At 44.1% G+C, this 17,950-nt stretch overlaps 1 protein-coding gene across 1 annotated transcript in view; it reads left to right on the forward strand.

Annotated features, from left to right (window-relative positions):
• Hydin (HYDIN axonemal central pair apparatus protein) overlaps positions 1-17,950 on the forward strand; it is a 352,204-nt gene that overhangs the window by 41,447 nt on the left and 292,807 nt on the right. The window contains exons 4-5 of the mRNA XM_055621008.1: positions 3,097-3,216; positions 9,095-9,229. Of these exons, the coding sequence (XP_055476983.1) occupies positions 3,097-3,216; positions 9,095-9,229 (255 nt within the window). The remainder of the gene's footprint in view (positions 1-3,096; positions 3,217-9,094; positions 9,230-17,950) is intronic.

The raw sequence follows: 17,950 nt of genomic DNA on the forward strand, positions 1-17,950 counted from the left end.
GTGTGTGTGTGTGTGTGTGTGTGTGTGTGTGTGTGTGTGTGTGTGTGCGTGCACGCGCGAGTGCGTGTGCGTGCCAGCCCTCATTAAATGTTTCCTTTTATAAGAGTTGCTGTGGTCACAGTATCTCCTCACAGCAATAAGACCCTAACTAAGACACTCCTCTTCACATGCAGAAATGATTCTCATGAGAGAGAATGGGGAGAGTGTCTGCCCTGCTGGACAGGAAGCTGTGGGAAAGCCTCCCTGAGCTACACGGAAGGGCATTCCAATCAGAAGGAAGAGCAAGTGTGAAGCCCTGGAAGGGTTACAGCTCAGCCCTTCGAGGCCAGGACTGTTGGTGGCTCTGTTCTCTACTCTGTGTCCAGCACGTGGAGAGGAACTTGACACACACTGGAACCTGTGTTTACTGGAAGGCAAATTGTACTCTCATCTCTTCTAGTTGCTATATCTTCCCTGTATTCGTGAATGTTTGCTTTGTGCTTTTTAAATTGTTTTCTCATTCTGTGTTTTAAAGTACAAAGTATATAAAAATGGAGTGGTGTGATTAAGATTTTCGTTGCGTTGTGGGGCTGAGAATGTAGCTCAGAGCACAGGTCTGCAACAGACCTAGATTCAGTCTGCAGTACCGCAAAAGCAAACAAGCACCTAGAATTTTCACTGCTTGCCAGCAACAATTCTCTGATACTCATCCTTTAAGGTGGCTTGCCATGGAAGCAGGCTCATTCAACAACTGCCCTCCCTAGAATGTTACTTGTGCCAACTTCCCACTCATTTCCTCTCCCTTTTCCTCCAAAAGATTACTAACCCTCCCTTCCCAGTATAGATTAGATTTTCCTTTATATGAGTGGAGTGTCACAAGGTGTGCCCTTTCATTTCTGACTAATTCCCCTCATCTCATGATGCTGGTGGTCTCTCTGATAAAAAGCAAGTGCCCAGTGGAACTCAGAGCAGTCCAGCAGGCCGCCAGGCTGGGCCCAGCTCGGGTCCGTGTGGGATGTCTGGCTGGTGCACAGCTCCCATGGTAAGAAGTTCTTGCTATCATCGTCTGTATGGCCCGGGTTCATTTAGACTGATCAGACAGTCAGCCTTTTATAATTCTTCTCTCATTCACCTATATCCAAAGATCTAAGATCAATTTCTTCCTCGCGGAGAATACCCTCCAGTGTTAAAGTTGTTAAACTTGTCATTTTTATCTTCCTAAAAATGTTTCTGTGTGAACTTCTTTGTTAAAGGGAGGTTTTTTAGGGTAAAGAATATTATTTCTACAGAAGGTTTTGTTTGGTTGGTTGTTTGGTTGCCTGGCTTGGACTTATTTCCCCAGGGTTGAAATGATGATATTTTCACATCTTTTGTCCTTTGTTAATTGAGCACTCAACACTTCTTTGTTTCTTGGTTAGAAAACATGCTCTCCTTTTCCTGTTAGTATCTCTTGCACATTTTCACCTCTGTTTTCAATGGTTATAAACTCTCTGCCTAGGTATGGATTTCTTTTTCATCCTACTTGAGTTCACATGGCCTCCTTCATATTTGTCTTGGCTCATCATCGGCTATAGAAAGTTCACTGCCATTGTTCTGTCCATCATGCCTCCTTCCCTTCTGCTTGTTCATTCTGGGCCTCCACATGCACCTATTTCAGGACTTTTGATTTATCTCCTGCCCATTTTACTTGTCTTCTGAATTTTCCCTCATCTCTATTTGTCTTCTTGGTCTGGATGCTCTTTCAACCTATCTCCAGAGCAGTAACACCTCAGTCTGCTATTAAACACAGGCACGGAACTCCTCTGTGGTCCCATTATCACGTAAGGTGTAGAATTTGCATTCACTTTCTTATCATTTCTAACCCTGCCAGAATTCTGAGCCCTGTGTTTCTGGGAGTCAGTCATACTGCAGTTTCTGCCATCTCTTGTTTGTGCTGGCTTTCATTTATGACATCCTGTTTCCTTGTATTTATGGCTGGTTTATATAATTACAATCTGTCACCTTTTTTTGCAGTTTATAAAGCATTCTTAGTTGTGAGCCATAAAATTCACAAAAGGAAGAGTGCATAAATTATCCAAATCCTCTGGCGACTATCTCTCCTCTCTGGTGTGTATGGGGGGGGGGGACCTGGTTGCTGGTGCCAGACCTCCCTGAGTGCCAGCACTGCAGGACTGAGGGACCCTAGCCCATCCTTATTCCATGGCACATGCATCCACAAATCGACGAGAGTAAAGCCCTCCAGAGTCCTATCATTCCTCAACAAGTTTTGGAACTCCAGTCTCTTCTCTGCTTCTCTAATCTTACTACAGGTTTAAGAGTTCTATACATATCTCAGCCCCACAGTCTAATGCACAGAGCAGGCGTAACCCAATTGTCCTTATCCACTGTGCTCTCTATCCTCACATACATGCTTTTTTCCTGGAGCACAGCCAGCAATTCCTTGTGATCTTGTTAGCGGTGTGGCTGAGAAGTGTGCTCAGCTACAGCAGACATTGGTCAATAGAGCTCTTGATTTATTGTCACACTGTAGCTGGGTCAAACGATCTCATTTACCGTGTTTAGATATCAGAGTCTGGGTTAGTGGTCTTATTAGCTTATTTCTGTTTTAACTGGAGACTAAATGGCCTTTTAGTGTGTGTGTGTGTGTGTGTGTGTGTGTGTGTGTGTGTGTGCGCGTGTGCGCATACAAGAGTATAGCCCAAGGTCAACCCTGGGTCCTGTTTTTGAGGAGCCATCCACCTTGTTTTTTTGAGGTTCTCTTACTGGGGTCTGGTAAGCTAGTGTGTCCTAGAGATCCACCTACCTTTGCCTCCCCAGTCTTGGGGTTACAGGCATGCGCCACCGTGCATGCATGGCCTCTTAAGTGGATCCTCGAGATCAGAACTCAGGTCCTTATGCTTGTGCTGTAAGCTCTATGCTGGCTCCCCAGCTCCCACATTTTCTGCCTCCTTTTGTAGTAAAGTCCATGAACACAACTTCACTAATTTTAACCGTCGTTATGGTGGTTCCCCCTTTTGAGTGACCCCGATGTTCTTTATCAGATCTTTGCATGATTTACCCCAGTCATCTTCTTTGCCACTATCCCACGGTCTTAATAATTTTGTCTCCCAACTGCAGTACTCCGGAGTTGACTTGGATCAGGCCTTATTCCAGCCCTTCCCGTCAGAAATCATATTCCAGAACTACGCTCCCTGTGAAGTCTATGAAGTGCCATTGACCTTAAGGAACAACGACAAAGTGAGTATTCTCACTGTTGTGGGTGAACTTTTCCAGGATGCTGGAGGAAGTGTTCCGGGAGCCGAGTTCTGGAGGGTCTTCCATACGCTCTATAATTGACAGACATAGGAAAAGAATATGAAAACATGCTCTTTGGCTGCAAGTTTCTCTTTTTTGGTTTCTGTTTTGTTTCGGTTTTTTGATACAGGGTTTCTCTGTGAAGCCTTGGCTGTCCTGGAACTCACTCTGTAGACCTGTCTGCTTCTGCCTCGGATTAAAGGCATGTGTCACCATCGCCTGGTTGGTGACTTCAAGTTTCATGAACACAAATTCTGTTTGTGTCTGACTGTTCCTACCTGCATAGTCCAGTGCAGTGTTAGACAGATGCAAATTTCCAGCATGTGCTCTAAGTCCTTTTTGTTTGTTTGTTTGTTTGTTTTGCTTGTTTCTTCTTGTTTTTTCAAGACAAGGTTTTTCTCTGTGTAGCCTTGGCTGTCCTGGACTGGATTTGTAGACCAGGCTGGCCTCAAACTCACAGAGATCCACCTGCCTCTGCCTCCCTGAGTGCTGGGATTACAGGCGTGTGCCACTGCGCCTGGCCTCCAACTTCCTTTTTAAAAGAGACTTATTTATTTTTATTGCATGTATGTGGGTGTTTTGCCTATGTATATGTATGTGTGCCACATGCGTGCAGTGCAAACAGAGGCTCACAGAGGGTGTCACATCTGGAACTGGAGTTACAGATGGTTGTGAGCCACCATGTAGGTGCTTAAAGTTAAACCCCGGTCTTCTGGAAGAGCAGCCAGTGCTCTTAACTGCTGAGCCATCAATTTAGCCATGTGCCCCAAGTTCGTGATGCAAAAAAAGTGTGGATTTGATGATTGACAGGGAGTTCTTATGTCTGACCAGCTGGGCTAGGTTTGCATTAAACTCCTAATGCGGATATACTCTGCATTGCAGACACCATTATCCCGGTTCATTGTATTGTCTGCTCAGAAAAATTGTAGATGTGAGCATTTATACTTATAGTCTGCAAATTTCTAAATAACTTCACTTCTATAACCTGAGAGTCTCTCTTCTTTTGTGGTCTTCTCCTGTTCTATTTATGAAATAGCCTTCAGACTTTGTCTACAGAAGGCCTACCTCCATATCCGTGCATGCTCCTTTGTAATTGCAACTGAACGTTTCCTCCCCAGCCTTATGTCTTTTTCTTTAAGTATAAACGAGGGTTTGTTGCAAAGAACAGAGTTCAGTGCCACAGGATTCCCTTTGACACCTGAAAATAACAGAAGCTTTAAGCACAGTTAAGTACAAAAATATTCAGATGGTTTGCGAAAGGGGAACAACTAGGCAATACTCTGAAGGAGAGACAAATAGGAGTCCAGGAATAGGAAGGCAAGAGAAACAGTTGAGCTACAAGAAAAATGAGAAAATAAGGCTGTGCAGGGACCCAAAACAAGTGGGAAGACTTGGAGGTATGATCAGCACATCAGGTCATTAAAGAACTCAGTGATGCCTTTCTGAGATCAATAGGGTAATTTAGTGCCAGCAAAGCTACTCTGGAGACAATGGCACATTTGGAATGTGGGTTTGTTTGTTTGTTTCTGGCTGCAGTGTTATTAGCAAGAGAAGCTCATAGCAGAAGCTAAGGTGATGGAGAGATGAGAAAGAAATGAAGGTGCCCAGGGTCATATCGCCAAGTTAAGAAGAGCCACAGTGTGTAGATATTAAACTTTTTACATGAGGCTGCCAACAGATTCTTTTTCCTATATAGAATTCTTTTTCTCTTTCTTTACTTTTTTTATTAAAATTTTATTTTTTATTAATTACAGTTTATTTACTTTGTATCCCAGCTGTAGCCCACTCCCTCTTCCCCTCCCAATCCCCTCCCTCCCTCATCTCCTCCCTGCCCCTCTCTTAAGTCCAATGATAGGGGAGGTCCTCCTCCCCTTCCATCTGACCCTAGCTTATCAGGTCTCATCAGGAGTGGCTGCATTGTCCCCCTCTGTGGCCTGACAAGGCTGTTCCCCTCACAAGGGAAGGGGATCAAAGAGCAGCTACTAAGTTCATGTCAGAGGCAGTCCCTGTTCCCCTTACTAGGGAACCTACTTGGATACTATGCTGCCAAAGGCTACATCTGAGCAGGGATTCTAGGTTATCTCCATGAATGGTCCTTGGTTGGAGTATCAGTCTCAGAAAAGACCCCTGTGCCCAGATTTTTTGGTTCTGTTGCTCTCCTTGTGGCGCTCCTGTCTTCTCCTGGTCTTTCTATCTCCTGCTTCTTTCCTAAGATTTCCTGCACTCTGCCCAAAGTTTGAATTATCTATAGAGGAATATAGAATGGCAGAGAAACACTTAAAGAAATGCTCAATGTCCTTAGCCATCAGGGAAATGCAAATCAAAACGACCCTGAGATTTCATCTTACACCCATCAGAATGGCTAAGATCAAAAACTCAAGTGAAAACACATGCTGGAGGGTTGTGGAGAAAGGGGAACCCTCCTCCATTGCTGGTGGGAATGTGAACTTGTACAACCACTTTGGAAATCAATCTGGTGCTTTCTCAGACAATTAGGAATAGTGTTTCCTCAAGATCCAGCTATACCACTCCTAGGCATATATCCAAAATTTGCTCAAGTACACAACAAGGACATCTATTCAACCATTTTCATAGCAGCTTTATTCATAATAGCCAGAACCTGGAAACAACCCAGATGTCCCTCAACAGAGGAATGGATACAGAAATTGTGGTACATTTACACAATAGAATACTGCTCAGCAATTAAAAACAGGGAAATCATGAAATTTGCAGGCAAATGGTGGGATCTAGAAAAGATCATCCTGAGTGAGGTATCCCAGAAGCAGAAAGACACACATGGTATATGCTCACTTATAAGTGGATGCGAGACCTATAAGATAGGATAAACTTACTAAAATCTATACCCCCAAAGAAGCTAACCAAGAAGGAGGACCTGGGGCAAGATGATCAATCCTCACTTAGAAAGACAAATGGGATGGACATTGGAAGTAGGAGAAAACAAGAAACAGGACAGGGGCTTACCACAGAGGGTCTCTGAAAGACTCTACCTAGCAGTGTATCAAAGCAGATGCTGAGACTCATAACCAAACCTTGGGCAGAGTGCAGGGAATCATATGAAAGAAGGGGGAGTTAGTAAGACCTGGAGAGGACAGGAGCTCCACAAGGACCAAATATATCTGGTCACAGGGGTCTTTTCTGAGACAGATTCTCCAACCAAGGACCATGCATGGATATAACCTAGAACCCCTGCTCGGACATAGTCCATGGCAGCTCAGTGTCCAGGCTGGTTCCCTAGTAAGGGGAACAGGGACTGTCTCTGAAATGAACTCAATGGCTGGCTCTTTGACCTCCTCACCCACCATGGGAGGAGCAGCCTAGCTAGGATACAGACGAGGACATTGCAGGCAGTCCTGATGAGACTTGTTAAGCTAGGGTCAGATGGAAGGGGAGGAGAACCTCCCCTATCAGTGGACTTAGAGAGGGGCAGGGAGGAGATGAGGGAGGAAGGATGGGATTGGTAGGGAATGAGGGAGGGGTTACAGCTGGGATACAAAGTAAATAAACTAGTTAATATAAAAAATAAAAATTTAATAAAAAGGAATAGTATTTCCTCATGATCCAGCTATAGGCATATATCCAAAATTTGCTCAAGTATGCAACAAGGACATTTGCTCAACCATGTTCACAGCAGTTTTATTTGTAATAGCTAGAAGCTGGAAACAACCCAGATGCCCCTCAACTGGGGAATGGATACAAATTGTGGTACTTTTACACAGTAGAATACCACTCAGCAATTAAAAACAAGGAAATCATGAAATTTGCAGGCAAATGGTGGGAACTAGAAAAGATCATCCTGAGTGACGCAGAAAAATACACATGCTATATGTTCACTAATAAGTGGATACTAGACATATAATATAGGATAAACATACTAAAATCTGTACACCTAAAGAATCTGTACACCTAAGCAAGAAGGAGGACCCTGGGTAAGATGATCAATCCTCACTCAGAAAGACAAATGGGATGGACATTGGAAGAAGAAGAAAACAGGAAAACAGGACAGGAGCCTACCACAGAAGGCCTCTGAAAGATTCTCCCCAGCAGTGTATCAAAGCAGATGCTGAGACACTAAACTGGGCAGAGCACAGGGAATCTTTTTCTTTCTTTTATTACTGTTTTACACTTTTTAAAAAGGTTTTATTAGGCTAGTAATGATGGAGAGGGAGTAGGCCAAAGGCCCTTTGGTAATTCATCCTGACTCAAAACAAGAAGTGATTATCAATAGGCATAGATGAAGAAGTCAGGGGTCAGGGGAATATATACATTTCATCTTTCAAAGGGCACAGTTTTTATGGACAGCCCAACACCTCTTGGGTGAGATGCAACCAAAGCCTTGAGAAAACTCCTCAACCAGGGAAAGTTCAATTATCTACAAGCAGATAGTTTTCTCCAGGCTAGGCAGCTGTGTTCTCATGTGAGTTACACCAGGCTGTATTCTGAGAGGCTTACATAAGCTCTCTTTTCTCCTTCCTTCAAGGCCTGTGGAGACCAGAAGTATTAGGTGTTCCTGGATCTCCAGTTACAGGCAATTTTGAACCACTCAACATGGGTGCTTGGAACTGAGCGTGTGTTCTTAAGCTCAAGCCATTTTATATTCCAGTTTTACTCTTGATAAAGGAAGCCCAACACACGTGCTATTCTTTTCCTGTCTAAAATGTGACATTCCCCCCACTCTGTCTCAAGGGTCTCAATATACAGAACAAGGTAGCCTTGAGCATCTGCCTACCTCTTAGAAGCCTGTGCCACTACCCGTGGCCCAATGCGTGTTCCTTGACTCCCCACTCTCTGCCCCTAAGATATTTCTCTGGCCTTTATGTGTTTCTCTATAAATACAGCTTTTCAAGGTAATGGGAGTTCTTTTCTCTTCACTTTTCCCTTGTGACTTCAGGTCATCTTCTGACTAGTTAACGCAGTTGTATGTAACTTTCTTCTATTATTTTGAGCCATTAAAAAAAATCTTTGGCAAGTAAGGTGACACACACCTGCCATCCCAGCACTGAGGGATGGAATCTCTCTCTCTCTCTCTCTCTCTCTCTCTCTCTGTGTGTGTGTGTGTGTAGATCCTCCCCCCTGACCACTCCCACTTGCCATGTGACTGCATTTCTTGTTTACCCCATCTGGGATGGAGCTACATGGCTCTGGGCAAGTCCAGGGGAACAGAGGCTAAAACCTTGAAAGGACAAAACAGTTTGGAGCTTCCCTGAGATATGCTAAGGGTTATCCGTTCTGCTTTTGGTTCTTACTTCTTGTTGATGCTCTGATGAAGAGGATAGGTGGAGTCAGGCTGGGGGCTGCCTTTCAATAGCCATTGCTTGGTGAAGTGGTCCCACAGTTCTCTGTAGCCTGGTATTGCAGCGATACCCAAAAGCTATGTGAACGGAATGGAGCATCATGTCCTGGGGATGGTCCCAACAGCACTGTGGGGGTGTCTTCTCCCCAGGCACTTTCCAAATGTTGAGACAGGCAGCTTACCTCTGCTGCGTTGGGGAGGTCTGTATTGAGCAGTTCACTCCAGAAGATAGTCATTCCAGCTATAAAATGAACAAAGACTTTGAATACTAACAAATATGAGCAGTAATAATGTTAGGAAAAGTAGGGTCACTATGTCTTAAAGACTGAGAGTTGGAGCCCTTAGGATGAGGGTAGACATGATCTCCCTTTGTAGTTGAAGCAGTTGAGATCAAGGCCACACTTCTAGCAAGTAGTGGATGGGAGCCTTACTGCATTCAGCTCTGCGGTTTGTGCATTTCCTCTGCCTTTCACTCATAGTTACTGTCACTATCATGTGTTTCTCCTGCAGATCCCAAGGATGGTGAAAGTTGTTGAAGAAAGTTCACCTTACTTTAAAGTCATCAGCCCCAAAGACATTGGCCACAAGGTAGCCCCAGGAGTGCCAACTATATTCCGCATCCTCTTCATTCCAGAGGAGAACAAGGTAATGGCAACACTGGTAAAAATAAAATAAAAGAAATGAATATTTATTTTACTCTGTAGCTCAACTCAAAACAGTCACAGGACTGCCAGTGTTTACGAGAGTGTTGGTGGTATTAGAAGTGGGCTGTGCTGGTGGTGGTGGTGAGGGTCATATTGGTGGCTCTTGACATTGGTAGTAGAATTGGCAATGGTGTTTGTTGGTGGTGGTAGTTGTATTCGTCTGGGTTTTGTTGATGGTTTTGTTAGTGTGGCAGAATACCTGAGCATGGGCCTGTGTAAAGAAGGGATTTATCCAGCTCCCAGTCTCAGAGGCTGACACTCAGACAGCACAGCTTTAATCCAGCAAGCCCAAGCTCCTCCCTTAGCTGAGTTACCTCATGGTGGATGGCATCATCTACAAAGGAAAGATGGGATGGTAATAAAGGAAGCTACAACTTGCAGAAGGACCAGCAATGATCTCCCCGAGGCTCCATCTCTTAAAGGGATACCACCTCCCAATAGCACCATGCTGAAGACCAACCTCCCACCTGTGGATCCCAGAGGACAATCCATGAACAAACAGAGCAGCAGACCTGGCGTTGGCGGTGCTATAGGTGGCATTTTTATTAGAGATGGTGGAGATGAGAGAAGGAAAGAGGGTGGACAGAGGGGAGGCGGTACCGTGCTATTAGTGATGAACAAAGAATCGTCCGGTGATGAGGGTGTCCAAGAGTCCTAAGTTGCTAGGGTGTGAGTAAGCCTGATCCTGCTGGACACTCCCTGCTTGCCTCTAACTCTGCAGGTTTATACTGTGTACAGTCAAAGCATCACCAATAAAGGAAAGGGATAGTCTGAATGCAGTGAGCTGAGAAAAAGGATAAAGACTATGGCTTTAGGTGTTTGGGATACTAGTGGGTCGTATATTTTTCCTCCCAGAGTTCTTGCCTACCTGGGAAAGAAACCTAAATTCAAATATTGATCATAGCCAATCTCAGTCATAGCAAAAGCATAGCCGGGGCTCAAGGCTGAGATGGGGGTATCCCGATCTCCACTAATAAAGAACTGCACTTACCTTACGATCTCTCTCAAACACAGCAGGGAATGAAAAGCTAACAGCAGAGACCTGCCTGGTCAGCCGAACTCTGTCTAAGGAAGAGCCTGCACGCTGAAGGATAAGGCTGTTTTCTCTCAGCACCACCTAAAGGCTCTCCCTGATCACAGGAACCCCAGTTCTGCCTTGAGGGGAAGGAGCAGGGAAGCAGGAGTCAGGGTGGAAGCGTCCTCCCCAGGCAGAACTGTTGGTTAGGTTTCTTCACGAGCCCAGCTGGAGACTCAGGAAGGAGAAGGAAGGGATTCCACCACCATGTGAAGGAGCTAGAACAAAAACAGACAAACAAACAAAACAAAACAATACTTAAGTGGACATGAACAAAAGGCTTGGCTGACAGCAGTAGGTGATGGTGGTAGGGGGATGGTTTCCGGGCACCACCCCTTTCTGAGAAGCGACTGGCTGTGGACAGTTGCCAGGAGATGCGGCCACTGATAGGCTGCCTGTGCTCCAGGGGCCGTCCCCACACCTGTGCACGTAAGAGTGGCACTAAATGGACTTAATGAGTTATTAAAGAAAAAAAAAAGTCATGGAGTTGGGAGGAGCCTATTGGAAGAGACAGGTGAGAACTTGGATGGAGAAATAAAGGGTAGATATGATCGTATTTCATTAGATACACGTATGAAGTTCTCAAAAACAAAGAAATCTCTAGAGGTCGGCTGTGGATAATGCTGATAGCTGGCACTCTTGTCTGCATTACGATGCCATTACAGTTAGAATCAGTAGATGAGCTCCGAGCCACTTCTCTGCCACGAATACTTATTGAATGCTCTTAATGTCATTACCCAGTGCTCTCACTTACTAATGTAAGTGACTCCCTTTCCTGCCTCATCACAGGTCATACTGCTGTTTCGTTCTTGGGGAGTGTGTGTGGAGCCACTGACCTGGGTGGTGGGCGTTGAAACAAGTGAGAAGATAAATCCAGACGCGAGGCTTTTGACTGGGGATTGTTGAGTCGGTCTCTACCTGGGCTCTCTGGCTGAAGGTTATCTGAAGAGAAAGAGGCCGGGGTGGCAGGTTCTGGCCCCGTCGTTTTGTAGAGAGCAGACTGTAAGCCTCTGTGTGGCCTGAGCTGCAAAGCATGTTTGATTTGAGGACATAGAGGTTCTATTCCGCCTTTTCTTTCCCTTTCTGGAGAAAATGTGTCTTCTGGTAGAAGATGGTATTATACCACCTGTGGGAACCTTACCTGAGAGGGTAACAGGTGGGGCTTCCAGAGGAGATGGACTACTCTGTAGCATAACTAAGGAGACACAATAGTCTGTGGCCTTAGGTGTGTGGGTTTCATAATGACTTCAGTCATCAAAACTGTATATTTAATATTTATGCCTTCCCATGCACATGAATATCTTACTTTAAAGACAGTAGAATGACAGAAAAGTGAGTGGGTTGACGGTTAGATGGAACTAGAGTGAAGGGATGCTGCTTACAGTTGAATCTGGGTGACATAAGAGATGTTGGAGCTTGTTACACTATTCTGTTGGCTTGTGTGTGTTTTTCAGTTTCCATATTCAAAAGCCGAAAGCTATACTGCTTATGTATCTTATAAGCAATGGTTGGAATATGTTTTCAGTATTTTGGCGTTTATTTGGTAAATGTGACATACTAACATTCTAATCCAGGATTCTTGTGCTTAGCTGTATTTTGTACTTTGTCATACTCCAGGTGTTGAATTATTCTCTTGACATGCCATTAATCCAACATTGTATGCCTACCAGAACCCCCTAATTTAAAACAAGTTAAATGCTGTTATACTGTTACTTCCTTTAAATATTTAATGTCATGGAAGGCAACAAACATGTACAAGGAGGCATGATGAGACTAACGGCTACCTAGGAGAAATCCCAGTTCCCAGTATAGGGGAGAAAAGGATTTTGTGTCGGAATTAACTATAGGTGATAATCTGGTTTCCGGAGATCCTCTTTCTAAAGATGGAGTCAGCTTCTTCTGTTGCTGCCAGCAATGTCCAGCAGTCAGTATCCCGCTCACCTTACTGCTGGGAGGCTGACAGGGCCTGTGCACAGAATGATCAGCTAGGTTCAGGCATGCTGTCGTCCCCGCTGTTCCAGAAGGCAGCAGAGGAGAAGCAAAGCCAGATTTGTTTTAGGAAAAAGTCAATCATGACACTGAGTATCACTCTTTCCACAGCTGGCCAACTGGACAGTCAAAGGGTTCACGGCATTTTGCCTCTGCGTCCCCTCCTGGTCTGCTCATTCCCCATCCTCATTCGTGCTTCTCACATCCGGAGGGTCTGGTATGGAAATTGCAGCATGCCACATTTAATAAGCTCAACCCTCTTTCAGTTGGATTTTCAGCACCCGTGTGTATTAGCACATTGAAGATGATAATGCAATTTGCATTCTCCCCTGTCATCTATTGATAGGCTTCCTGGCCATGGCACTTGCAAAGAATGCCAAATGCTCAGATAACAGGTGCAGTCAAGTCACTCTGACTTTCCTTATCTCTTCCCATGCAGAGTTTTAAAAAACACTAGCTATGTTATTAGCGTGTATCACACGCCATGGAAGCATACTGGCCGGTATTATTATCAAATAGCACCAGGGAATTCTGGAGCCTGTCATTAATTTTTCTTGACCTCTTAAATTATAATCTTTATTTCTAAATGAAGTTGGGAAAATATTAAGCTTTGGTCAGAGGGAAACATGGACCGTCGACTTAGATTCAAGAGAGCTCGTTTGTACAGGGCTGCAATGTGAGAATGCAGCAGTGTTTGGAGGAGGAAATTCGGTAATCGTGTTTAGATGGGACCAGAATGAAGGCGCATTAACTATGGTTAAGTCTAGGTAGTGGGCACATTGGCACCTATTAGGCTATTCTGTCTTCTCTGTGTATTTTAAGGGAAAATACCCAATCAGCTGTCAAAATGCCTTTCTTATGACATTTAATACATGTCTCAAGAAGGGCAGAAAACATAATCATATTTTATGTGCCCTTGATGTATAGTAATCATAAACCTTATTGCCAACACTTTGACTTACAGGGTAGATACCACAAGATCTCGTAGGGGTGGAGTCTCATGGCGCCTTCACTAGCCCGGAACTCAGTGTGTAGCTGACCACCACTTTGACTCTGTATCTCAGTGCTGCAGTTATAGGCAGCTTATCCCCCCGTCTCCCCCAACCAGTAATTTTCATTGTGTCAGACTTTCTTTTCCTTTTTCTTTTTCTTTTTTTTTTTTCTTGCTTAGATCCTTCCTCTAAGCCCACAGCCTACCATAGTGCCAGATACATTGGGAACTGACTTCAAGAAAATATAAAGTTTTTTTTTTTTTGTTTTTGTTTTTTTTTTTTTTTTTCAATCTGAGTGTGGCTTCCAGGTCATTAAGGCAGAAGCATGGAAGAAGCCATTTCTGTTCTGAATATATTATAAATTAATATCCTTTCTGGTTATTTCAACCAGGAGAAAGCTGTTTAAGGACTCAGCTCTGGGAAGGACACTGTCTGAATTTGTCTTTGTGTCTTCTGTGAACCAAATACCTGCTTTTAAACCTTCTGGACTAAGTGAATGTCATTTGATCATCAGGCTAATAAGAATCTTAGGAATTCTCTACATAGCTTCAGGATTCAAGCAAACATGAAAGACTAATAATAGTCCTCCACTCGCTCAGTGTATTGTTTGAACCAGAGCACAGTGGCTAATGGAACAAGTTTGACCTTCATGTAGTTTGTGTTCCACAGTAAGCAGACATGCTGTGGTAGAATTCAGGGTCAACTATTGACATGATAGACGACAGACAGAGATGGGGACTCTTCTCCTTCAGCAGGAGGGTGAGGGAAGGGTTCTCAGTTGAGTTGACATTTGGGTACCAAGTTAACACAAGCCGTCCAAATGCCTATGGGAAGAGCCTTCTGGGAGATGGGACAGAAAGCTTAAAAGCCGTGTGGCAGAAATACGCTGGCCAGGAGCTCAGGGGAATGCCAGAAGGGGGATGCGGCTGCAGCACAGAAAGCTGCTGGAAAAACCAAAGGGGAAGAGGTTATAGGAGCCCAGAGGATGAAAGCTTGGAGAAGTCATGTAACATAAGAAGTTGCCATGAAACCTTTCCAGTGACCACTGAATGGCTACTCCGGCTCTATCTTTCTGCTCCTTGCCACACTGGATTTTGAATCCATACATCATATTACTTCAACTACAGATACTTCAATATCTCTCTCTAAAGACAAGGACCTTTTAAGATGTTAACAAGATCATAATACCAGCAAAAATATAAACATAACCATAGTCTCTTAATACCACCAAATCCCAGTCATTATTCAAGTTTCCCCAAATCAGTCTGTTTAAATCAGGGTTCAAGTGAAGGCTGTTCACTGATCCCCACTGACTTATTTAGAGTGGCCATCTGCCCTCTGTGACCTATAAACTTGAGGGTAGGACAGAGCCTTGATCAGATTCATGATTTCTTCTGAGAGCCTGTCATGAGTGACCGGTGTTTGCTGTTGCATCACTTCAGGAGGTGCACAATGTCTGTATCTGTTTCTATAGTAATTCAGTGAGGGTTATCCCTCATCATCCAGGTCTCACTGTGTAGACCAGGCTGACTTCGAACTCACAAGGATCCTTCTGCCTCTGCTCCACATGCTGGGATGAAAGGCCTGTACCTCCACAACTTTTAACACACACACACACACACACACACACACACACACACACACAGAGAGAGAGAGAGAGAGAGAGAGAATTAGCTGACAGTGGCTAATAACATGTCCATTACATCACTATAGCCATTTTATTTGTAGTGAAACAATTTATAATCTAATCCGAGTGATTTTTAAGCACTGCACTCATCTCTTGGCAGAAATGCAATACCGCAGAACAAGTAAGTTATTCAGAAGAAAGATTTATTTTTGAGCCCCATTCTGGTCCAAGGGTGAGGAACCAATTTGGCCATAACCCTCTTAGAGGGGAAGTCCCAAGGCAGATGTCTGTGTGTTCATGTTTCTCTCTTCTTACAAATCCACCAGAAACTCAGCCATGGGGACTCCTTCCCAAAGACCCAGACTGTAACACCAGAGTTGGATTTCAATGCTCCTACAATCATAGAATGGGGATTAAAGGTCACCACATGAACCCTTGGTGAGGGACATGCACACAAACAAATATAAACCATGGTGGGTTGCTGTATCATGCATAATTATTAACCACAGTGGCTATGCTGAGTACGGATCTGAACTCACTTCCCATCCAGCATCTCTCCAGCCTCTGATGACCACTACTCTATGCTTTTCTTCTATGAGTTTGACTGGTTTAGATTCCCGATAGAAATGAGATCATATGATGCTTGTCTTTCTGCCCCTAGTTTATTTCATTTAATGTAATGTTCCCTGGGGTTAGCCATATTGTCACGGATGACAGACTTTTCTTCCTTGCATAGTACTCTATAGTATGTGTATGTATGTGTGTGAATTTGTTATATTTCCTTTATTTGTTCACCCATTGTTCTACACTTGTGTTGATTCCCTGTCTTGGCTGGTCAGTGACTGTGAGCATGTAGCTCTTGGGTCAAGTGGTAGATCTATATTTATTTGTTTGTTTGTTTGTTTGTTTTTTTATTTATTTATTTATTTTGAGACATGGTTTCTCTGTGTATGTTGGCTGTCCTGGACCTAGTTCTGTAGACCAGGCTGGCCTTGAACTCATATAGATCTACCTGCTTCTGCCTCCTGAGTGCTGAGATTAAAGGCATGTGCCACCACTGCCCAGCTATTTGTAATTTTTTGAAGAATTCCCATGTTGTTGTCAACAATAACTATACTAATTTGCATTTCTACCAACAGTATCCAAAGGAGTGTACATTTTAACTAGATTCACTGCTACCAAAAATGGGAGACTATTACATTTCCCAGCCTGCTTTGCTGCAGTGTGTGTCTCAGTACTGGCCGATGAGTGGAAACCTTGGAAGGACTTCCAAGGTTTGTGCTTGGAGACAGCTAATGCAGCAGGAGAGTGCTCTCTTCTGGCCTCTGCTTTCCTTCTTCTGGCCTTCAGCTTGACTGGAAACATAGCACCCCTGGGGTCATTCTAGCCCATGAGGTGACATTGAGGAAAGACGAGTGAAACAGAATGGTAGAACGGAATTAGGAAACTGTGTCTCACATGACTGTTCACACCCTGTCAGTGTGGCTCTTACTACCTTGTGTTTCGTTTTTCTACTGTATAGAGGTTTGCAATAGTTCAGGTGGTTTGGACTAGGGTAATTAATCTAAAGGGGAGTTAAGGATTTTTATTAGAGCCATCAGGATCTGGATAAAAAAGTGAGTTAAAAAATGAGTCTAATTTGACTCAAAGTTTTGGTCAGTAACTGAAAAAGATGATGGTGCCATTTTCTGAGATGGGACAAGGATGGGAAAGCAGGCTTGCAAGACTGACAGGAAGGTGGAGAATCAAGAGTTAAGTGAGGATGCTGAATTGTCTGTTGGGCTTGGAAAAGACATTAGTGACCTTGGCTTGAAGAGTTTTTCTGAAATGCTGGGTACAGATGCCAAGATGCTTCAGAGAGAATGCAAAGTGAGGAGGTAGCAACACTGGGTCTAAATTAGCACTAGGAAGGAGTTTTGCTACAAAGTCATTTTTTAAAGGGAGAAAATAGGTGCAGTTTTAAAATATGTAATATGAAGCTGTGCGAATGTGACTGAAAGCTGATGTGTGTCTCTTCAGTAAAGAAGGACATCTGGAGATTTGGGGCAGTTCTGGAATGACAGAAGGGTTGCGGTCTGATGTAGGAGAGAGGTTGGTCCTAGGAACAGGGTGAAGGCGGAGGGCATGTGGATGCAGGAGCAAATGTAGGTTACTGGCAGGGGTTAGGATCAAGCTTCTTTGAGCTTCAGAGGAAATCACTTGTCATAATGCATAATAATATTCACATGGATTAAAAGTAAATTCACGTTATCATTTAGAGAAAACACCAAATAGTTACAATGAATTCAATACATCCCATCTCTCTTTTTTTAATTTTTTATTAATTACACTTTATTCATTTTGTATCCCCCCATAAGCCCCTACCTCCTCCCCTCCCGATCCCACCCTCCCTCCCCTTTCTGCATGCATGCCACTCCCCAAGTCCACTGATAGGGGAGGTTCTCCTCTTCTTTCAGATCTTAGTCTATCAGATCACATCAGGAGTGGCTGCATTGTCATCTTCTGTGGCCTGGTAAGGCTGCTCCCCCATCAGGGGGAGGTGATCAACGAGCAGGCCAATCAGATTATGTCAGAGGCAGTCCCTCTTCCCATAACTATGTAACCCACTTGGACACTGAACTGCCATGGGCTACACCTGTGCAGGGGTTCCAGGTCATCTCCATGAATAGTCCTTGGTTGGAGTATGAGTCTCTGGGAAGTTCCCTGTGTTCAAATTATCTTGTTCTGTTGCTCTCCTTGTGGAGTTCCCGTCCCCTCCAGCTCTTACTATTTCCCACTTCTTATATAAAATTCCATTCACTCTTCCCATCAGTTGGCCATCAGGCTCAGTATCTGCTTTGACAGTCTATACTGCAGAAGCTTTCAGAGGCCCTCTGTGGCAGGTTTCAAGGTTGCCAGAAGTCATTCTTACTAGATGGAGGAATGTAGCTGTCCCCAGGATGCTGAGACCTCAGCTGGACCACAGGATGTGCTACCAAG

Source organism: Psammomys obesus, unplaced genomic scaffold (assembly GCF_907164565.1).
Source record: "Psammomys obesus unplaced genomic scaffold, mPsaObe1.curated_primary_1811, whole genome shotgun sequence".
In the NCBI taxonomy this organism is placed as follows: domain Eukaryota; kingdom Metazoa; phylum Chordata; class Mammalia; order Rodentia; family Muridae; genus Psammomys; species Psammomys obesus.